This window comes from Lissotriton vulgaris, chromosome 2_2 (assembly GCF_964263255.1).
Source record: "Lissotriton vulgaris chromosome 2_2, aLisVul1.2, whole genome shotgun sequence".
NCBI lineage: Eukaryota > Metazoa > Chordata > Amphibia > Caudata > Salamandridae > Lissotriton > Lissotriton vulgaris.
In genome coordinates this window covers 220,763,457-220,787,297 of record NC_141688.1, presented here as the reverse complement: position 1 = coordinate 220,787,297, position 23,841 = coordinate 220,763,457, and the positions used below count along the sequence as shown (strand labels likewise).

General features: G+C 46.0%; 1 protein-coding gene across 6 annotated transcripts in view; it reads right to left on the bottom strand.

Moving 5' to 3' along the window:
- CAPRIN1 (cell cycle associated protein 1) overlaps positions 1-23,841 on the bottom strand; it is a 497,978-nt gene that overhangs the window by 156,248 nt on the left and 317,889 nt on the right. For all 6 annotated transcript variants that reach the window (XM_086959577.1, XM_086959579.1, XM_086959581.1 and 3 more), the window contains exons 13-14: positions 22,383-22,532; positions 22,065-22,215 (exon numbers count right to left, since the gene is read on the bottom strand). In XM_086959577.1, the coding sequence (XP_086815703.1) occupies positions 22,065-22,215; positions 22,383-22,532 (301 nt within the window). The remainder of the gene's footprint in view (positions 1-22,064; positions 22,216-22,382; positions 22,533-23,841) is intronic.

The following is a 23,841-nucleotide window of genomic DNA, read 5'->3' as shown; positions in this document are numbered from 1 at the left end:
AGGTTTGGCAGAGGCTAAAGTTAGATATAACCTTACTCTCTAAAGTGGTAGCTTGGTCAAGCAGTAAGGCAGTATCAGAGGACAGTGTAAAGCATTTGTTGTACACTCTCAGTCAATAAATAGTCGCACACACTCAAGAACTGAACTCTAGGCCAATTGTTTTGTATCAAAAGATGCAGTTGTTTTACTTTAGAACCAACAAGGTATCAAAATATACTTTCTCAGGATGAGTTACTTTAGTTAAATACTTTTCAAATAGGCAATAGACTTTTTGAATAGTTACAGTTTGTTGCAGTAGGCAACACAAGTTCAAACACAATGCAACATTAAGCTCAATGGGAATTTCTAGTTACTTTTCTAACCATAGGACTGGATCCTAGATTCAGTCCCGGGACATGAGCTGGAAACAGTAAAGCGTTTTGGTTACAGTAGTGATTTTTAAGGAATATTATTGTATTTTAAAAGTTGACACTTAGAATTTTTTTCTGTTGAAATTACCAATGTGGAAGGAAATTGAAATTTGCAGGTAAAGTATATTCATGTTATTTTTGTAATCCAGGACTGGACTCCTAGGTTCAGCACTGGGACCTCCATCTAAAACAGGTAATTAATTACGTTTTGGTAGTTGGTACGATTTTTAGAGAATATGTGTAGTTTGCAAAAATCGACACTTAGAAGAAATTTCACAGAAAAACAGTCAATGATTTCCTATGGAAGAAAATTCAATTTGTAAGTAAAGTATGGATAAGCTACTTACCTGGAATCCTAGTTCTCTTCCAGGGGTATCCTCATCAAAATCATAAGCACTGAATATACCCGCCTATGTGCGGGGACCCGGGAATTAATATTATAATTATATATGAAATTCACATATATAAAGCTCTATATATATATACATATCATTTTTCTCTCATAACAATGCAGCTACCCATAGGAGGCTAAACAATGGAATTACCCATCTAAAGATTTGCAAACATAAAAAACACATGAGGGCAAGTAACACTTGAACTCTTTTTTAATGAGTCAAACACGGATATATCATAAAAAATGCAAATAAAGTAGACCGTGTTAGCCTACAGGCTGCATTGCAAACCAAAAGCATAGAAAATGAAAGCATTTTCAACAAAACTGGCACTGTGCCTTTAAGGTAGCCATGACCCTGAGCTTCCCATCATGCCTCAGGGGTGACAGTTAGGTCTGTTATTTGCATAACCCTGAAAGGCAGGGCTCAACATCATCCATTTAACACAAAGACAGTGTCTCATTTACCTGGGGAGGCGGGTGGGTTGCTAATGACTTTGATGAGGATACCCCTGGAAGAGAATTAGGATTACAGGTAAGTAACTAATCCTTCTCTTCCAGGGGATCCTCACCAATAGTCATAAGCACTGAATAGAATAGCAAGCCCATCAACCACCTGCAGGTAATGAGAAAAATCCATGATCCAACAAAATAGGCATCACCATCGCCCATAAGAACACCATCCGAATCACGACCAGCTCCGACGATAACCTCGCGACCGCCGAACACCTTCACTTCCAGATCCACACCGACCCCAGGACCACACTTAGAGGCACCCTCATCTACAGACCACCAGGAACCCGCACACAATTTAATGAAGACATCACTGACTTAATCAGCCCACATGCCCTCACCTCCGAGAACTACATTTTACTGGGAGACCTCAACTTCCGCCTGGAAAAGAATAACGACAACACCACCACCACCCTTCTGGACAACCTGGCCAATCTCGGACTCAAACAACTTGTTGACACCCCCACCCACCTTGCCGGACACACGCCCGACCCTATCTTCACCTCCAGCAAACACATCTCCTTCGACCACACCACAGCTCTCCATTGGACGGACCACAGCTGCGTTCACTTCAGCTACAAAAAAAGACCATGACCCACATCCCACTACAACCTATTCCTCGAAGAAACTGGAACAAAATCACCACCGACCAACTCCTCACATCGCTTTACCAAAACCCCCCCGCCATATCATCGGACCCAAACCAAGCTGCCACCAAACTCACACAATGGATCACCCACAGCGCTGACAAATTAGCACCCTTGAAAAACCACCAGATCAAATAAGGTAGCAAAAAGGCCCCTTGGTTCAACGATGACCTTAAGAAATCCAAGAAATTATGTCGTACCCTCGAGAAAACCTGGAGAAAAAACCCAACCACTAACAACCTGACCACCTTCAAGGACGCCACCCGCAAACACCACCAACTGATCCGATCCACCAAGAAATCAGCATTCAAGGATCGACTCGACAACAACACCCACAACAGCAAAGAATTATTCAACATCGCCAGAGAATTTACCAACCCCACCGCCGGCCCCAACGACATCACTCCCTCCCAAGACCTCTGCGACTCCCTATCCTCTTTCTTCCACAACAAAATTGCCGACATTCATAACAGCTTTGGAAACCTGTCCGAAGAACAACCCACTCCACCCACCTCCGAACCAAAACAGCACTCTCACAACCTTTGCGCCTGGAACCCAATCACGACTGAAGACACCATCCGCCTGATGAACTCCATCCACTCAGGATCGCCAACCGACCCATGTCCCCACCACATTTTCAACAAAGCAGACTCCATCATCGCACCCCATCTCCGCGATGTCATCAACTGCTCCTTCAACTCCGCCAACTTCCCAGAAAGCTGGAAACTTGCCGAACTCAGCGCCCTTCTTAAGAAACCCACAGCGGACCCCTCTGAACTTAACTACCGCCCCATCTCACTCCTCCCATTCCGGGCCAAAGTCATCGAGAAAGCCGTCAATAGTCAGCTCGCCGCCTTCCTTGAATCTAACAACTCACTTGACCCCTCACAGTCCGGCTTCCGAGCCAAACAGCACCGAAACCGCCCTCATCGCTGCTACAGACGATATCCGATAGCTACTGGACAACGGAGAAACAGTTGCCCTCATCCTACTTGACCTCTCCGCCGCCTTCGACACAGTCTGTCATAACACCCTCATACAACGCCTCAGCAACATTGGAATACAAGGAAAAGCGTTGCACTGGATCATCTCGTTCCTCGCTGGAAGAACCCAGAGAGTCCGCCTCCCACCATTCAAATCAGAGGCAACCGAAGTCATCTGCGGCGTACCACAAGGATCATCACTCAGTCCCACCCTCTTCAACGTGTACATGAGTCCCATCGCGCGACAACACAACCTCAACATCATCTCCTACGCTGACGACACCCAGCTGATCATCTCCCTCACCAAAATCCTAACACCGCCATAACCAATCTACACGAAGGAATGAAAGAAGTAGCCGAATGGATGAAGAACAGTCGTTTAAAACTAAACTCGGACAAAACGGAAGTCCTCATCTTAGGATCATCCCCCTCGGCTTGGGACGACTCATGGTGGCCACCGGCTCTGGGCACAGCACCCATACCTACAGATCACGCACGTAGCCGGGGTTTCATCCTAGACTCCTACCTATCGATGACCAGACAAGTCAACGCCGTCTCATCATGCTTCAACATCCTACGCATGCTCAAAAAAATCTTCTGTGGGATACCCACCGAAACAAGAAAGACAGTCACCCACGCACTAGTCACTAGCCGACTGGATTATGGAAACACCCTCTACGCCGGATCCACAGCCAAACTACAGAAAAAACTCCAACGCATCCAAAACGCCTCAGCCAGACTCATACTGGACATCCCCCGTCAAGCTCACATTTCCGGTCATCTGAAAGATCTCCACTGGCTTCCCGTCAACAAGAGAATAACGTTCCATCTCCTCACCCACGTACACGAATGCCTCAACAAACGACTATCCTTCTACACACCCACCCGCCAACTACGTTCATCCAATCAAGCCCTCGCCACAATCCCCGCGCATCAATAGATTCACCATGGGAGGAAGATCTTTCTCCTACTTTATGGCCAAAACCTGGAATTCTCTCCCCACTCACCTCCGCCTCACACAGAACCACCTCTCCTTCAGAAAGCAGCTAAAAACCTGGCTATTCGATAAATAAAGCACCCACCCTCACTAAAGCGCCTTGAGACCCTCTGGGTGAGTAGTGCGCTATACAAATTACTGAACTTGAACAGCCAAAATAAGCTGTTGAACAGATTCTGCAAGGAAGCCTGGCCTACAGATGTAGGCCAGGCCTCCTTGCAGAATCTGTTCAACAGCTGATTTCGGCTGTTGCATTTTGTTGGATCATGGATTTCTCATCTGCTCTGGTGCAAAGTATTTGTTGTACACACTCAGTCAACAAATGGTCGCACTCAAGAACTGAACTCTAGGCCAATTGTTTTGTATCAAAATATGCAGTTGTTTTATTTTAGAACCAACAAGGTATCAAAATATACTTTCTCAGGATGAGTTACTTTAGTTAAATACTTTTCAAATAGGCAAAAGACTTTTTGAATGCAGTAAACAAGTACAAACCCAAAGCAACATTAAGCTCAATGGGACTTTCTAGTTAAATGCAATTAGTAATTTTGTAGATTACTTTTCTAATCATAGGACTGGATCCTAGATTCAGTCCCTGGAAGAGAACTAGGATTACAGGTAAGTAGCTACTCCTTCTCTTCCAGGGGATCCTCATCAATAGTCATAAGCACTGAATAGAATAGCAAGCCCACCACCTGCAAGTAAAAGAGAAAAAAAAACCATGATCCAACAAAATGCAACAGCCGAAATCAGCTGTTGAACAGATTCTGCATGGTGGCGTTGGCTAGTCTCCGTCTGTCTCTCACTCGAAGAGTGTTCGGCGTGAAGGCGGAGCAGGCTTTGCAGTCCTCGCTCTCGTGGTCGACCGGTAGGCAAAGGTTGCAGACCGGGTGCTGGTCCTTCTGCGCGTACTTGTGGTGGCAGTTACGGCAGAATTTGAAATCAGTGTTGTCCATTTCATGCGTTCAGGGGCCCCCCTGAGCTTGCATTCTCTGATGGACGTCGAAGTTCTTGAAGTTCTTTTTCTCCTTCGTTGTACTCTTCGATGATGTAGTCTCCTGTAGTCTTCTCAATCTCTTTTCTTGCAAAAGGTGCGTATTTTTCTTCTTTCTCCAAAAATGTCTGGAGCCCTTTCGGGAACGATCCAGAGCCAACCGTGGAAAAAAGAATCTGAAGATGGCGCCCAGGAGTGGGAGCTTCCGTGGGAAGCGTGCCGACGTCACCGGAAATACACCAAGGGTGGGACGCCAACGCCCACCTGGGCGATGAAAAGAAAAAAAAAAGAAAAAGAAAGAAAAGACTACGAATCCGGACCCAACCACAAGACCGTGGAATAATGCACAGCATAGTGAATCCTGAAAGATTCACGCTGCAAAACCTAACCTACAATCCACGTCTGGATGAGTGGTTGCAGAGGCTGCCACACAGCAGACATGTTGCTGGACCCCTGGGTAGGAGAGCCCCCGCTCTTGGGCCTGCAACAATGCACAACCTGGGCGAGGTGCTAGGTCTCCTCACCCAGGATGGGCAGGGGGAAGCTTCAAAGGCATGCCACATCTCTTTGAGCTTCTCCAGACCATTTGCTGTACCCAGGAACTAGCCCCCAACCGTTCTTACCCCCACTCTTGCGTGAAGACTGGTGGGAAAAACTACGTCAGGAAGGGGGGTGTGCCTGCCTGGCCAACCCTACCTACCCAATCCCAGTGTGACGGGGTCGGTATTCCGGAAGGCGCCTCGAAGGCTGGTGCCTACCCTAGTGGAGTTTCATCTTGTGACCCCCCCGCCCCCCCCCTGTCATTTCAGCCTTCCCAGCCCAGGTCACGGCCGGACCGGCCCAATGGTATAGCTGTGATGAAGAGGACAACCTGGACTGGCCCTTTAACTGGCAACGAGCAGAGGCGGAGTCTAACCAGGAAGTAAATACGACCGGGGAGGAGAGCCGAGTGTGCTTGTTCACCGGCGTGGGAGTTGGAGTGGAGGACGCTGAGTCGAGAGGAGAGTGGTGGAGAGAAGGGAGAGTTAACGTGACGGCAGGGGAAAGACCCGAATTACCATCTATCGAGGCGGAGGAGGAGTTGCGAGACCCGTTGACGGCGCGGGAGCCAGGAGGCCAACGGCATCACGAGCCGCCCAGCCGCACGCGACCTGGAACCGTGTGGCTTACAGAGGTACGTGATCGTATCTCAGATTGGGTGAAGAGGCGGGGAAACCACGTGTAGTTTAAGCCCTATCGTTTCCTTTCCCCGGGAACCCTTCCCGCACATAACCCCCCTCCCCGTTCACGGACATTGTTTATATGCACCTAGGGATTCCTCACTCCTTTTCCCCTCACTAAAAGTGTGTTTTCCAAGTACTGAGACGCCCTCTCTTGTCCCTTCCTCCGAGGCGCCTGAAGGCACAACCACGGAGACGGATCCAGTAGAAACGCGACGGAGCCCGATCCGGAAGAAGGCAGAGGCTACGAGACGGAAGCAGCGGCCTGAGAGAAGCCGGTCCCCGAGGAGACCCCCTCCGAGGAAAACTTGTACCGATATTCTCTTTCACCAAATAAAGCCCACACGTACAAAAACCCGTCTGTTGCCCATTACTGCGCACCCCGCTACACCCAGCTAGGCTCCTGCCCCCCTACCACAGGAGAGGAACAGGCTAGGGGGTGTACTCACCCTAGGACAGGGACCCATTGGTCAGGCAAGGGCCCTACCTGTAACACCATAAATTTAGTATTTACGGGCTCCCTGAACCTTCCTTCCTCAGATTCTGATACCAAAAAGAAGAAAGAAGATCAAGAAGAAGACCCGCCGCGCCGTTGCTAACAGGATAACAACTGACTTGGCCCCAGACCTACGCCTGTTGATCCTGGAACTTGCTCCTGCCTAAACCCAGCGACCCCCGCGGACAACCTTGGGACACCCAGAGGACCTGCCAGCCTTGACCGTCTTGAAGATTGGAACTCCCATCAGCAGAGACTCCGCTGCAACAACCAACCTGGTGCCAGCCAGGAAGCTCCAGCGACTGGGACCCGAAGTCCAGTGCTTAAAGACCCTCCTCGACGAACCAGCAGACGCCTGCAGACTCAGAACCAGGGCCCCCCCCCAACCGCGACCAGCTGAAGGTAAGCATTTCCGACACCCAAAGACCGATGCCCTACAGCCCCCTGTGCCTCCCTTTGGGGTATCTACCTTTGGGGTACCTACCTGTGCTCCAAGATCCGCACTTACCTCTCGTAGTGCTGGTTGCCCCTGGAGAGTCTCCGTCCCCGAGCCTGCAGCCTTTGTTACCTTTTGATCTTTTGACCTTTCCCATTGGATAACATTGAGGGCCCGACGGCTCAAAAGCACCCTGCACCCAGCCGCCCGAGTGCCGCTGGCTGTGACCTCTTAGTACTATCCTACTTCCCCCCCACCCCCCCTTGCCCTGAGCAAGTGACCAGGAGCCCAGCTCCAACAGCCGTGTGGCCTGCTAGCCAGTAGCCACCAACCGAAGGCCCCCCTTTCCATCTTTGGATACCTCTACACCCGGCCGTCCCTGGGTGGCTGGGATTGAACTAACTGTACTTACCTGAGCCAGGGCTACCCCTGAGTCCATGCCCAGAACCTAAACTTCATCAACCAAGTACTCACCTGGAAACCGGTAATACACTTACCTGCCGGCGGATAACATTGACCAATTTTGACACGAAAATTTTCTTTAGTGTTAAGTTTTGAAAACTGTAAATATTCACATGAAATCAGCCAAAGTCCGAACCTGTGATCAGGGAGAAGCTAGTACAGTCTCTTGCAGCCCAGTACTGTCTCTTGCAGCCCAGTACTGAACCGCAAAAGTAATCCCTAGCGTGTTTGCTAGTAACTTGTATTTTCTCCATAGGAACCCATTATCTGCTTTTCTAAGAAATTTCTTCTTAGTGTCTACTTTTGAAAACTTGAAATATTATTTAAAAATCACCTGAAATACGGAAACACAATTACCTACCTGTTTCGAGTTAGGACCCCAGTGCTGGCCCTAGGAGACCAGTGCTGGGTTACAAAAGTAACGCAATCGTACTTTATCTGCAACCTGAATTTTCTCCCATTGAATAACATTGTCAGATTTTCATTGAAAAGTTTCTAAGTGTGAACTTTTAAAATAGCTTTATATTCATGAAAATTCACTACAGTAACTAAAACGTTTTTGCTCATCTGGTTTCAGCTTAGACCCCAGGACTGAATCTAGTCCAGGAACTACTAAAGTAATCTATATAGTAATCAACTGTAACTACATGTGGAATACCTATTGAGCTCAATGCTATAGTGCGTTTTAAGCTTGTGTTGCTCACTGTCAATACTGTATTAATTGTGTGCACAAACTTTATTGCTCCTTGGCAAAGTAATTACATGAGAATACTCATATTGAGAAAAGTATACTTTTACAACTGTTGGTTCTAAAAATAAAACAACTATATCTGTGGATATAAAAACAATTGGCCTGGAGTTCAGTCCTTGAGTGTGTGAAACCTTTTGCTGCCTGAGTGGGTACAGCAAATGTTTTACACTGTCCTCTGGTACTGCCTTACTGCTCGACCAAGCTACAACTTTGGAGTGTAAGGTCAATTCTGACTTTAACCTCTGTTATACCTCTGGGGTGGGTGGACTCTATACACACTGTACTTCACTCTAGTCCAGTATATATAGAGACACTTCCTCACAGTGCAGAACTAATAGTTCAACTAAAACAACTAATCAAAATACATAGACAATTGGTTCAATATGTCATGCGGACTCTAACAGTCCAACCACCTATAAGGATTCCACAGCAAACCCCTCACCAAGGGGACACAAATTGAAGTACACTACAGACCATACAATCAGTCATTGGTAAATTAACCGCAAAAAGGGAACAAATTCCATTCTGGATAGCTCAAAAGATTACTCAAATCAAGGCAGTATTTCCTGACAGTACACCTCATGAAAAACAGGATTTTTAACAATCTGTTTACCAATGGGGATCGCACCACATCTGAAGGACTGCGACACTTGGGGTACAGTCTTTGCTGCAATCTACACAAAAACACATGGTGTTCTGTCTAAGGCGGTAATACCAGACGTCCTGATAAAGATTCAAAATGATTACGGGGCACAGCCTGCTTTAAATCTGGGTATGAAATTACTGAAAGATTTCAAACAGGTCTCAGCTATAATATTAGAGAATATTAAAGGTGAAGCAGCATCCGTGGCGATCCGCCAAAAATTAAGAGAATTTGATGTAACAGAGCAACCATATGAACTGGCCAGAATAATAGAAAAATCCTACTAAGAACTAGGTAGAGATAGTTTGGGTGGGAAACCAGTTAAACCCTAACTACCAGAAAGTCCTAAAAAGGTCTTTATTAAAAACACTCTCACTACTCTTAAAAACCTCTTGTGTTTTATTTACAAAGGTTACAAACAAGATGAACATAACAAATGAATTGTATCTTGGTTTACTAATGCATCGTTTTCAGAATGGTGGTGGTATGAATGATTTTAAGATCATGCTTGAAAACTATCACTGCTAATAAATGTCTCACAATGCAGTGATATAATCTGATCTAAGGGAAAATGCACATGCATGTTATTAAAATTAACCCTGGGCGTAGTTCGATTAGTAGCGCTACGCGAAGTGCATTATGCACTACGCGAGCTACGCGAACTGCGTAGTGCAAAATGCTGTTTGCACGGATTGCACAATGCGGACAAGCATCCGGAAGTGTGCAATCACTGCAAACTGTATCTTGCACAGTGCAAGCGGTCGTTTTCTGCCGCTCTAGTAGATTTCTACTTGAGCGCTAGCTTTCTCAACGCGGACTGGTAGTTTCTCATCGCGAGCGGTCGCGAGCATACGCGACCACTCGCAATGAGAAACATGACCTCCCCACGTTGAGAATCTCGCCGTGAGGTTTATTTTCCACGCTCGAGATCGGCAACTTGATGTTGCTGATTAAGAACGAGGAATAAGTGTCGCCGAGATGTCATTTTGCTTATATTGAGGACCGCGAGCATGCAAAAAAGGACCACTACGCGTGTTTGCACTGTTCTACGTGCAATTCCCATAGTGCGAAATAGCGCAAACTATTCGAGCGTAGCCTAGTACTTTGCGCAGGGATAATTAAAATCTACTTTATTGAAGATTGCAGAGTTTATCATGTTTTTACACGTTTAGTGCAATTTATCTTTAAAACTAAAGTGTTCCTAAAGATAAGTTGTCTAAGACACCTACTGCTCTTCTTCACCCTTACTTTAGTTAATTTGTAAATAAACTATGCCGGTCTGTTTCACAGCTTTCCGAGTGTACCTGCTTGTGAGAAAGTGCCATATTTCTTGCCTTGGAATGCCCCCACTTTTTTCTGAATTGCTGATGTGTTTTGACTGAGTGTGCCCTGGGCTCCTGCCTTGACTGAGTGTGCCCTGGGCTCCTGCCAATCAGGTACCCAGGGCCTGTGTTCCTTCCCTAAAAACTGTGTTGAAACAAAACCCAATTGGTTTCTCTGGCCACCTATTAGCCCCTAGTAAATGGTACCCTAGGTACGCAGGGCATGGTGACCAGAGAAGACCCCTAAGGGCTGCAGCACTTATTGTACCACCCTAAGGGGCCCTGTACCAGGGTACACACCCACTGCCGTTGGCAGGGTGAGTGCCTGGGTACAGAACTAAACAAAGAGTCGACATGGCACACATCCCTGTATGCCATGCCCACAAATCCCACTGCCCTGGCATACGCCCTATGCCAGTGGTGTGGGCCCAGGTGCATGAGCCCTGTGCCTCTACAGTACCCAGGGCCATTCCTGGGCACTGTAAGTGCAGTGATGCCATTAAGAGTATATGGTGCTGGGAGGTTGTCATTACGAACTCCACAGTACCATAATGGCTACACTTAAGTCTGACAAGTTTGGTACCAAACTTCTCAGCACATTAAACCGGCACTGATGCCAGTGTGAGATTTAATGTAAAATGCACCAGAGGGCATCTTAGAGATGCCCCCTGAAAAGGAATATGCTACGTACCAGTATGCATCTGTTCTTGGCATGTAGGGCTGCTGACATTCATATCTGTGCATAGATCGCCGCCTAGTGTTGGGTCCAGATGATTGCATATTGTTGTCCTGGAAGATACTTCGAAGTATCACGAGATAGGTGGCTCCTCCCTTGGACTACAGTGCGCATGGGCATCATCTCCATCCTTAGATTGTTTTTCGCCATTGTGGCAGAGATGGAGTGTTCTACAGTAAGAGATGTCCATGCAAGAAAGTGCGAGTTAGAATTAATGAATGCTACAGCTGCGACAGGCACCGGGGAGGAGGGTGGGCGATATGAATGTCAGCAGCCGTACATGCCAAGAACAGATGCATACTGGTAAGTAGCATATTTCGTTCGAGGCATGTGGGCTGCTGAATTCATATCTGTGCATAGAATGTATAGAAGTCTCTCCCTTAGCGGTGGCTACCTGTGCCAGCTGCAGCAGTCTGAAACAGAGTTTTTAGAACAGCCTGTCCTACAGCAGCTTGCTGTTTGGAATGTACATCAACACAATAGTGTTTTGTAAAAGTATGTATGGTTGTCCATGTGGCTGCTTTACATATTTCTTCTAGAGGAATGTTTCCTAGGAAAGCCATGGATGCTCCCATTTTGCGTATAGAATGCGCTCTTGGGGGAACTGTTAAAGTGCGTTTTACCTTAAGGTAACACATTTGAATGCACTTAACTATCCATCTGGCTAGTCCAGAAGTAGAAATGGGGTTTCCTATGTGTTGTGGTGAAAAAGCAACAAACAACTGTTTTGTTTTCCTGAAATCTTTTGTCCTGTCTATGTAATATAGGAGAGCCCTCTTAACATCTAGTGTGTGTAGAGCCCTTTCAGGAACTGACTGCGGGTTTGGGAAGAACACTGGACGTTCTATTGTTTGATTGATGTGGAAGTGGGATACCACTTTTGGCATGAATTTAGGGTTTGTCCTAAGCACGACCCTCTTTGCGTGAATTTGGAAGAATGGTTCTTGAATAGTTAGGGCTTGCAGCTCACTAACTCTTCTAAGCAAAGTAATTGCTACGAGAAAAGCCACCTTCCATGTTAAGAATTGAATTTCACACGAGTGTAAAGGCTCAAAAGGTGGTCCCATTAGTCTGGTTAAAACAACGTTTAGGTTCCAGACAGGTGAAGCTGGATGTCTTGGGGGATCACTCGTTTGAGCCCTTCCATGAATGCTTTAATTGCAGGCACTCAGAATAGCGTAAGGTGTTGCCTGTTCTGAAGGTAAGCTGCTATGGCAGCTAAGTGTATCCTAATGGATGTATAGGCTAGATTGCAGCGGTGTAGGTGCAAAAGATAGCATATGATATTTTGAGTTGAGGCGTCTAGTGGGTTTATGTCATTGTTGTTACAGTAAATGACAAAACGTTTCCACTTTGCCGCATAGCATGCTCTTGTGGTAGGTCATCTTGCCTCTTTGATAATGTTCATGCAGTCAGCAGGCAAGTTTAGGTAGCCGAACTCTATGACTTCAGGAGCCAGATTGCAAGGTTCAGCTGCTGCGGATCTGGGTGCTGAATGTCTCCATGGCTCTGCGTTAAGAGACTGGGTGTTAGTTTTAGTCTTTGATGAGGCACCACGGAAAGTTCTAGGAACGTGGTGTACCACGGTTGCCTCGCCCATGTTGGAGCAACTAGGATTAGCGTCATGGAGTGCTGGCGCAGTTTGCGTGCCACTAGCGATATCAACGGTGCTGGTGGAAAAGTGTAGGCAAATTTGCCGGACCAGTTCATCCATATCGCATTGCCCTGAGACTGCGGGTGTAAATTGATACTTGTATAGCGCACTACTCACCCGCAAGGGTCTAAAGGCGCTTGTACGAATAACGCTGTGGAACCCATCCTGGTTTTCCCTGTGAGGCGTCCACTCCTGGGCACCCCCAAGGTGGAGGCCAGGCAATCTTAGCGTTGTGGAGGCCGTTGTGGAGATTAAGCAAGCTATTGCCCAGAGTTCAAGAGTGGGACTCCATGATAGGAATAGGCACTGAGGCGAGAATTATCAGGTCCGCGGAATTTTGAGCCCAAGACCCGCAGAGGCGGGGAATTGAACCCTGGTCCCGGGCTAGACTTCTGCATCAGGCTCTACCGCTCTAACCATTGAGCAGCGAAGTACCGGCATTTTGCGTTTTCTTTTGTGGCGAACAGGTCTATTTCTGGTTGTCCCCACTGTTGGAAGTATGGCTGAAGCACTGTGGGATGAATTTCCTACTCGTGTATCTGTTGGCTGTGTCTGCTGAGCAGACCCGCTATTTGATTGTCCTTGCCTGGGAGGTGTTCTGCCATGAGAAAAATGTTTCTTTGAATGGCCCACTTCCACATGCTCTGAGCTAGATGTGACAGCTGTGGAGAGTGTGTTCCTCCCTGTTTCTGTATGTAGTACATCGCAGTCATGTTGTCCGTCCGGATCAACACGGTCTTGTTGCAGAGATGTACTTTGAAAGCTTTCATTGCCATAACAATTGCCAGAGGTGGAGGACATGGGCTCCCCACCCTATCAGGGATGCGTTCGTCGTCAACACTATCTGTGGTACAGGCTCTTGGAACAGTCGTCCCTTGCAAAGGTTTTGTGGATTCCACCAATGCAGAGAGTTGTATGCACGACCGCTCACCAACACTAGGTTGCTTAATTGTCCTTGAGCCTGGTTCCACTGACGTGCTATGCACTCCTACAGCGGACGCATGTGTAGTCTTGCGTGAGGGACTATGAAAATGCATGAGGCCATCATGCCTATTAGTTGCATAAACACTCGGGCTGGAAGCGAGTGTTGGGGCCTGTACCTTTGGATTAACGTCTGAATGCTGTTTATTCTGACTGAATTTGGTTATGCCGTCCCTGACAGAGTGTCTATAGGAGCTCCCAGGTATTGTTGTACGTGGGCCGGCTGAAGATGGGACTTTGGATAGTTCAGCGAGAAACCTAAACTGTGCAGGAGGTGAATAGTGCGTGACATGTGGCTGGCACATTGCTGTGCTGACTGTGCTTGTATCAGCCAGTCGTCCAGATACGGATAGACATGAATATGCTTGTCTTCTGAGATGTGCAGCTACTGTCGCTAGGCACTTGTTGAAAACTCTTGGGGCTGTTGTCACCCCAAAAGGAAGGACTTTGAATTGGTAGTGCTGATTTTGTATTGTAAACCTGAGATATTTCCTGTGTGCCGGGTGTATTGGTATATGGAAATATGCGCCTTTGAGGTCTAGTGTTGCGAGGAAGTCTCCTTGACGCAACAGTGGTAATACCTGCTGTAGAGTGAGCATGAGGAAATGCTCTGATGAGATTAATTGGTTTAGGGGCCTGAGGTCCAAAATTGGTCTGAGAGACCCGTCCTTCTTAGGGATTAGGAAGTACAGGGAGTACACTCCTGTACCTTGGTGTTCTAAGGGTACTAGTTCTATGGCTCCTTTCTGTAGCATGCTGATGACTTCCTGCTGCAATAAGTGTAGGTGTTCTGCGGACATAGGACGGTGTCTTGGAGGTATGTTGGGTGGTGTGGAGGTCAATTCTAGGCAATATCCATACTGGATAATTTGCCTTACCCACTTGTCTGTGGTGATGTTCTCCCAGACTTTTAGGAACTGTAATCTTCCTCCGACCGGTGTTACATGATCTGGGCTAGTGACAAAAAGTCACTGTTTGGTATTGGTAGAGGATCTGGTCGTGTTATTCCCTCGTCCTCTACCCTTACTGTTATTGCCACGATATCCACCTCTACTGTTTTTGTTATAGGTGTTTTGCGTGTTCCCCTTGTTGTATGAGGTTTGTTGTGCTGTGCCTGCTCTTGCAGCTCCTCTGTTGCCCGAGCGACGAAAGGAGCCCCATCTTTATTGTTGTGACTGCAAGGCTCCCATAGACTTGGCTGTCTCGGTATCCTTCTTCATCCTGTCTAATATTTTGTTTACATTAGGGCCAAACAAATAGTCAGGGCTCACAGGTTGATTGAGCAAAGTGCTCTGAACCTCATTTTTAAACCCAGATATGCGGAGCCACGCATGTCGTCTAAGCATGACACTGGTATTGATAGCCCTGGCTGCTGTGTCAGCTGCATCTAGCGCACACTTGAGGGAGGCGTTAGATATGAGCTTTCCCTCTTGTATTAGGTATTGTGCCTGTTCCTTAAAAAGGTCAGGGAGATGCTGGAAAATGTGCTCTAGAGTGTCGTAATGGGCCCTGTCATACCTGGCTAACAGGGCTTGTGTGTTTGAAACTCTCCATATGTTAGCTGCTTGAGCAGCTACCCTTTTGCCCGAGGCCTCCAGAATCTTAAGACTCCTTGTCTGGCGCTGGAGCCTCGACAGTAGTTTGCGAATTTGCACGTTTACGTGCATTGGATACTACTAAAGAGTCTAAAGGTAGCTGTCCTTTAATGTAGGCAGGGTCCACTCGTGCTGGCCTATATTTCTTTTTTCATCCTGGGGTTAATGACTCGTGCCCTGGTTGGTTCCTTGAATATGTCCCCTGCGTGTTTTAGCACCCCCTTTAACATTGGCAATGTTTTCACTGATCTTTCAGAGGTGTTGAAAGTATCAAAAAGGAAGTATTCCTCAATGGGGTCTGCATGCATTTCCACGTGGTGGTTGTATGCTGCTCTTTCTAGCAATGCATTGAAAACAGCTGTGTCCTCTGTAGGTGTAGTTTTTACAGGGTATGCAGTATTATCTTGCATGGGCTGAGAGTCTACAGGATCTACAGGGTCAGACCATTGTTGAGTTTGGTTGTCCTGGTCATTGTCCACAGGATAATTATAAAGCTCATTATCCTCATATTCCAATTCTTCATCTGTATGTGTGGGGGAATATGTATAAATGAGGTCTGATAGTTTCAAAAAGAGTAGGAGATGTAGAAGAGTCTTTTTTTCTTGAGTTGTATTTTATAGGTTTCAGAGTAAGTGTCTGGTCTGATTTTCCTTTTTAATAGGGTAACTTTGCCAGTATCGGGGTCGACGTACAGTTTTGATTGTTCTTCCGTCGAGGGCTCTTGCTCTTCATGTGCTTGAGCTCTTTTCCCCGCTATCACCTTTTTTGTTGGCGTCGGGTCGATTTCCGTTGTTGGTTCGACTGTTTTCTGCCTCATGTGCGTTGGAAGTCCAAATTTTATTGGTCCGAGGGACTTTTGTGCCTCCACAGTCTTTTTCGGCTGGATGAACTTCTTCGGTGCCGAAATTGTGATCGATCCGACCGTTTTCTCTGGTTCGATAACCAATTTTGGGTTTTGTGTCGTCTTTGAAGCCTGCTGCTTCGGAGCAATGACTTTTTGCTTCGGATCGACGGACCCCTTCGCCTAGATTCTTGTTTTCGGGTCGAGTGTCTTTGGCTTGTCGTCTTTTTGCTTTGATTCGACAACCATCTTCTGTGGGAGTCCTTTGTTTATGTTGCCTGGCGTCGACATCGATCTCGTCGGTTCGACTGCCTTCAGCTTAAGCATGTCTCTGGGTGGGATGTACGACGTTACATCGCAAACTTTTACAAAGCACACCGTTAAAACACATTTTTTTTACAACGCAGATGCATTTACCACGAATGCCTTTACAACGCATGACATTACATAGCAGATGCTATTACAACGCATGCCATTACAACGTAAGTATAGGTTAGTATATTATTTTATTAAACAATGTAATTAATTAAAATTTAATTAATTTAATAAATCAATTATTTTTTAATAATTATTTTGTACATATATATATTGAACTATTAATAAAGAACTATTAATGAATAATATTATTAAAATTAATTTTTTTTAATTAATTTAAATTATTTATTTTAAAACTGAACCCTAAAAATATCCCAGTTCCCCAAAACCCTAAAAATACCCCTGTACCCCAAAATCCAAACCCAACCCTGAACCCTAAAACTACCCCTGTACCCCAAAACCCAAACCTGAAACCTAAAAATACCCCTGTACCCCAAAACCCAAACCCAACCCTGAAACCTAAAATTACCCCTTTATCCCAAAACCCAAACCCAACCCTGAAACCTAAAAATACCCCAGTACCCCAAAACCCAAACCTGAAACCTAAAAATACCCCTGTACCCCAAAACCCAAACCTGAAACCTAAAATTACCCCTGTACCCCAAAACCCAAACCTGAAACCTAAAAATACCCCTGTACCCCAAAACCCAAACCTGAAACCTAAAAATACCCCTGTACCCCAAAACCCAAACCTGAAACCTATAAATACCCCTGTACCTCATAACCCAAACCCAGCCCTGAAACCTAAATATTCCCCTGTACCCCAAAACCCAAACTATATATATAAAATTACTTTAATTAATTTATTTTAATTATTTTTAATATTTGAAATTAAAAAAAAGGTTAAATAAAATGATATACTTACGTTGTAAAGGCATGCGTTGTAATAGCATCTGCTATGTAATATCATGCGTTGTAAAGGATCCTGCGTTGTAATGGTGTGCATTGTAACGGTGTGCGTTGTAATAGTTGTTTCCCCTCTGAGTGTACTGGCTCTCGCCTCAACAACCCTCATATGCGACCCAGCCGGGTCGACGGCCATTTTGCTTTTGTTCGGCGCCGATGGATCTGTGCCTTTCGGTTCGAAAACTGTATAGTCTATCAGTTTTGGTTTTTGTTTTGCTTCCTTCACTTTCTGTTTCGATATTACCAAGGAATGGTAATGTTGCAGTGATGGCTCTTGTCTTATATTCTTAGCCGGGCAGAATTGCTGGGCAATAATGGATGTTAGGATCTTGGTTAAGGCCTTACGGCGATGCCTCGACCTGAGCCTCTAGAAGCGTATCAGTGACAGTACTGGGCTCCGTACTCACAGTTGGCCCCGTTTCCTCGCCGAAGTCATCCTCGACGGCTCCTATGCCTGGTTCGTCGTCCCCTACCTCGACGATGTTGTCTTCTTTGTCGGCGTAGTAGCTGGAGTCATGTTTCAACCCTGGTCCGACTGCAGGTCTGAGTCCTCAGCTTCGACGACTTCTTCGTTGTCTTCAAAGATGTTCTCCGGCTCAGGCGGTGGCTTCTGAATAGTCTGCCTCGTTGCTCTTCGAAGCCGAAGTGTTTTCTTCGATCGAAACTGCCCACAAGCTAAGCAGTCGGCTTCATTGTGTTCCGGAGATAAACACTTGTTACACACAGGGTGTTAATCTATGTGTGGAAATTTCGAGTTACAGTTGGGGCATCTTTTGAATGGACTTCGTTCCATCGACGATCGGCCCTTTGGTGTCAAAAAGGCCACGCGGCCCGATTCGACGTCTTGAGTAGAAACTACAGAAAGAAAGTTGTCGGTACCGATCGCAATAACAATACGGACGCCCCCGAAGGCCTTTTGGCCTTTTAGAAAAGTTTATCGATTCCGAACTCAAGAGTTGGAAATCACATTCGAACCCAATGGCGGAAAAAAAAAATCTAAGGATGGAGAGGATGCCCATGCGCACTGTAGTCCAAGGGAGGAGCCACCTATCTCGTGATACTTCAAAGACTCTTCCAGGACAACAATATGCAATCATCCGGACCCAACACTAGGCGGCGATCTATGCACAGATATGAATTCAGCAGCCCACATGCCTCGAACACTAACTTACAATCCAAGTCTGGCGGAGTGGCTGCCACACAACAGACATGTTGCTGGACCCCTGGGTAGGAGAGCCCCCGCTCTCCAGGGCCTGCAACAATGCACATTGTGGGCGAGGTGCTAGGTCTCCTCCCCCAGGATGGGCAGGGGGAAGCTTCAAAGGCATACCGCCTCTGTGAGCTTCTCCAGACCATTTACTGTACCCAGCAACCAGCCCCCACCTGTACTGCCCCCCACTCTGGTGTGAAGACTGATGTGAAAAACTACGTCAGGAAGGGGGGTGTGCCAGCCTGTGCCAACCCCACCCCTCAGGTGGGGGGAGACTAGGTTAAGCACATCCCTGGGCTCCAGCAATCTTGAAGATGGGGAGCCCTGCCCGATCACAGCTAGGCTCCTGCCCCCCTCCCACAGGAGAGGAGCAGGCTTGGGGGTGTACTCCCCCATTGGTCCCTGTCCTTGCCCTACCTGTAACGCCCCTAAATTCAGTATTTAGGGGCTCCCTGAACCTTCCTACCTCAGATTCTGATACGAAAAGAAGAAAGACGACCCGCCGTGCAGCTGCTAAAAGGACGACAACTGACTTGGCCCTAGCACTACCGGCCTGTCGATCCTAGAACCTGCTACTGCTTAATCCCGGCGACTCCGGCGGACAGCAACCTTGGGACACCCGGAGGACCTGCCTTCCTTGACCCTCTTGAAGACTGGGACTCCCATCAGCAGAGGCTCTGCTGCAACAACCCACCTGGTGCCAACCAGGAAGCTCCGGACCAGCCCGCTCTGCACCCGCCGAGCCTGGCCCGGGCCCAACCGAACCAAGACCACAAGGACGTCCACCCGGCGACTGGGACTCAAAGTCCAGTGCCCAAAGACCCTCCTCGGCGAACCAGCCGACGCCTGCAGACTCAGAACCAGAGACCACCCCAACCGCGACCAGCCGAGGGTAAGCTTTTCCGATACCCAAAGACACCCCTGCACCCAGCGCCCTACAGCCCCCTGTGCCTCCCTTTGGGGTACCTACCTGTTCTCCAAGATACCAACTTACCACTCTAAGTGCTGGTCGCCCCTAGAGAGTCTTCGTCCCTGAGCCTGCAGCCCTTTTTACCTTTCCCGTTGGATAACATTGAGCGCCCGAAGGCTCAAAAGCACCTCGCACCCAGCCGCCCGACTGGCTGTGACCCCTGTGTCCTATCCTACTGCCCCCCCCTTGCCCTGAGCAAGTGACCAGCAGCCCAGCTCCCACATCCACGTGGCCTGCTAGCCAGCAGCCACCAACCGAAGCCCCCCCCCAACTCATCGGATATCATTGGGCCTACCTACCTCTGCACCCGGGCACCCCTGTGCCACTGGGAGTGAACTATCTTTACTTACCTGACCCTGGGGGACCCCTGAGTCTATGCCCAGCACCTTAACTACACCAACTAAGTACTCACCTGGAAACCGGTAATTTTCTTACCTGCCTTTGGATAACATTGACTCACTTTGACTCGACAATTTTTTAAGTGTGAAGTTTCAAAATCAAAAAATATTCACATAAAAAGTCCGAATTCCGAAGTACTCACCTGTGATCAGGTGAGAAGCCAGTACTGTACCTTTCAGCCCAGTACTAAACCACAAAAGTAATCCCTAGCGGGGTTACTAGTAATCTGTATTTTCTCCATAGGAACCCATTGTCTGCTTTTCTATGAAATTTCTTATGTGTCTACTTTTGAAAACTTGAAATATTCTTTAAAAATCACACGAAATACTGAAACTCAATTACCTACCTGTTTTGAGTTAAGAATCCAATGCTGGCCCAAGGAGACCAGTACTGGATTACAAAAGTAATGCGACCGTACTTTACCTGCAACCTGAAATTTCTCCCATTGAATAACATTGTCAGATTTCCATTGTCTAAGTGTGAACTTTTAAAATCGCTTTATATTCGTGAAAATTCACTACAGTAACTAAAACGTTTTTGCTAATCTGGTTTCAGGTTAGTCCCCAGGACCGAATCTAAGATCTATTCCTGGGACTACTAACATAATCTATATAGTAATCAACTGTACTTACATGTGGAAAACCCATTGAGCTCAATGCTATAGTGTGTTTAAGGATTGTGTTGCTTACTGTCAATACTGTATTAATTGTGTGCACAAACTTTATTGCTCCTTTGCAAAGTAATTACACGAGAGAACTCATAACAAGAAAAGTATATTTTTATAACTGTTGGTTCTAAAAATAAAATACCTATATCTGTGGATATAAAAACAATTGGCCTGGAGTTCAGTCCTTGAGTGAGTGAAACCTTTTGCTGACTGAGTGTGTATAACAAATGCTTTACACTGTCCTCTGGTACTGCCTTACTGCTCGACCAAGCTACCACTTTGGAGAGTAAGGTCAGTTCTGGCTTTAACCTAGGTTATACCTCTGGGGTTGGTGGACTCTATACACTCTGCACTTCATTCTAGTCCAGTATATGTAGAGCCACTTTCTCACACTGCTCCATCATGTGAACAGCAGCCCAGTGTTGCTGCTCACTAGGGAGGGGGGGGGGGGGGTGTCACGATTAAAAGTTACCCCGGGCCGCAGTTCCAGTATCCCTGCTATAGCATGCCAATTGAACATCAGCACTGAATAGGATCAAATAGAAGTGGTATGACTGTCCAAGAGCTTGAGCTGAACATCTGAACTGATGGTGTAAAAATAACTGCTTGAGGGAGTCTTTATCCCGGAGTGCTCTGGGCTTACGAGAGGAGCACAAGATAAAGGTCAAACAATTATTTGAAGTGAAATATATTGACAACATTCAAAATCAGCGCAAGATGGCGGGTAAAAGAAATGTTGGAAAAGAGGTTGAAATGTTTAAAAGTGAGAAATATGTATTTTGGCAACAAGCATTGCTTCAGTATGCCATGAGCAGCATAGCTAGCATTAGTGGCCAGAGAATTATACACGTGGCACTCTGTACAAGCATAAAGATGTGTCAATGTGCAAATGTTTTTGTGTAGATCCTAAACCAATTTCGTATTGTGATGAATGTTAATTTCAAAAAGTTGCCTTTGTATACCAATTTTTGGAGAATCACTGCTTTTCTTTTGAGTCTATGGTGATCATTTCAAATATAGTTGCAGCAAATTACATTTACAAAACAGTTTTATATTTATTTTAATAACTTTTTCAAGCATACATGTTGGTATGAGCCAGACATTTGCAATAATTTCTTTGCTAAATTGTACAACAAGAAAGTCGAAAAAGGTACAGAGATAGTACAAATGAAAGGGGGAAGAAAATAGAGATTGACAAAAGTGTGAAAAAGGAGAACAAAAAGTGACCTACCAATCCCTTCTGAGGGTGGCAGGATATATTTAAGGGGAAGCTCAAAAGATAGTTTTTCTCCACATGAGTGGCGAAAATATTTTGTTTAATGATTCTGAAGATGAGAATGTTTCTTTTAAGGGTTCAATCCACCCCTCTTTTTACCCAGACCCCAGACCCCTCAACCTGAATCTAAATAGGATCTTTCTTCCAGTATTTCACAAGCCTCCAATCACGAAACACACAAATCCCTACCTGTTTGGAGCTGTTCTTGTTGAAGTTCCGACTGTTCTACTTGGAGAGGCTGGTTGGAGAATGTCTGGTTGTAATTGGCTTGGTACTGTGCTTGTGGTTTTAGATTTTCAGGCTCACTCGCAGGAGGAACAGGCGCATTCATATTGAATACCTATAAATCCCAAGCACATATATATTTATATAAACAATGTGTGGGTCACACTTGTGGTGACTTTTGCAAGAGAAAGTAGAGAACATAGCAATAAAAATGCTCTAGGTTTAATATTTAAATACCTAACATAAAACAGCTATGAAGTGTTCATTAAAGTGACCACTTACTGTTTGCATGGACTGGAATGGGGCTGCATTCACATTTATTCCACTGCTATGCAGTGGTTTGCTTGAACCCGCCTGGAACACCTGTGGCTGAGTTGCAGCAGGAAGAGCGGAAGGTGTCGGCGTCTGGTCTGGACTTAAAGATAGCGATGCCTAAAAATAAATTCAAAATGCAGGTGAGGATAAAGGTGCAAATAAAAATTAAGCCACATAAAAATGAATGCATTTAAATTTATGTGAATCAGAAGTCGCTTAAAAGTACAAAGACAAAAAGCACAAAGTGTACATACAAAAAAACATAATCAAAGTACATCAGCTATAAATTAGGTAGGAGTTCATTTTTTACTTTAAAACTTCTAAAACAAATCGGATAAAATGGATGTTTTACATAAACATGCATCTCATAACACATCTATAGGAGGAAATACGAATAATTCTTGAATTTCACAGTAATTTTATGATCTTTATTTATTCAGTAATGCACATGTTAATGTCGTAATACACTATAATTGGTGGGCGACATAGCTGATAAGTAGAAGGTTAGCAGATTAGAACGAGAGAGGCCTCTTATTTGATACGAAACATTTCAAGTCACCACATTATGCTTGCACTTACAGCTTTCCCAAAACTCACAAAAAAAAGTTTTGTTCCCTGGAGGGAGACCTAAGACTTAAGGAAATTACTCCTCCCACCGAATACCCATCTGTATATGTGGACAGGATTTTTAGTTAAACACTTATTCACCTTTATATGGGACAGTAAGGATGTATTTAACAAGTCTGAAGATGTACACTGAACGCAGAATGCTATGAGACTTAAAAGGCGGGATGTGGTACTACCAACTGCAGGACACTGTTATAAGCTCCAGGTTTCCTACTCTAATGCCAACCCTTTTCATATGTTAGTATGAGAGGGAGCATCAATGGTGCATCGACTGCAGAATGGATGGACCACCTCTAATGCTGGGGCCATTACACAGAAGACGTTATAATATGGTAAGGGGTAGTTAACGAATAGTTTCATGATTCTCTGAAACAAAACCCCTTTAGTGTGTCATTAACGATGCAACCTCCCAACGAAATATTGATTTTATAAATTTATTCCATTGATGTTCGCCCAGCAACATCCTGTTGACCGTGTGTGCCTCGAAATAAACATGAAGCACTCTGCACGATGACAAGCCAGAGGCTTTGCAAGACAATATGCTTCACGGAGGAACATTTATGAGATGCCAACTCTACCTCGAAAGTAACTCAGTTTCAGGAGAGAAGAGATTGCGCTCCAGGTTCAACTCGGATTTGACATAGGTCGGGTTTTTATCCCAGCCTCATTTTACTGCTCTATAAATATCTTTAACCCACAAACCAACAAACCCCATCCACACGCACCTCTCGTCAGGCACTCTTCAAGGCGACTACGAGGAACCCTTTTAGCCCCGCCACTTTCGGATTACCTGCCTCAC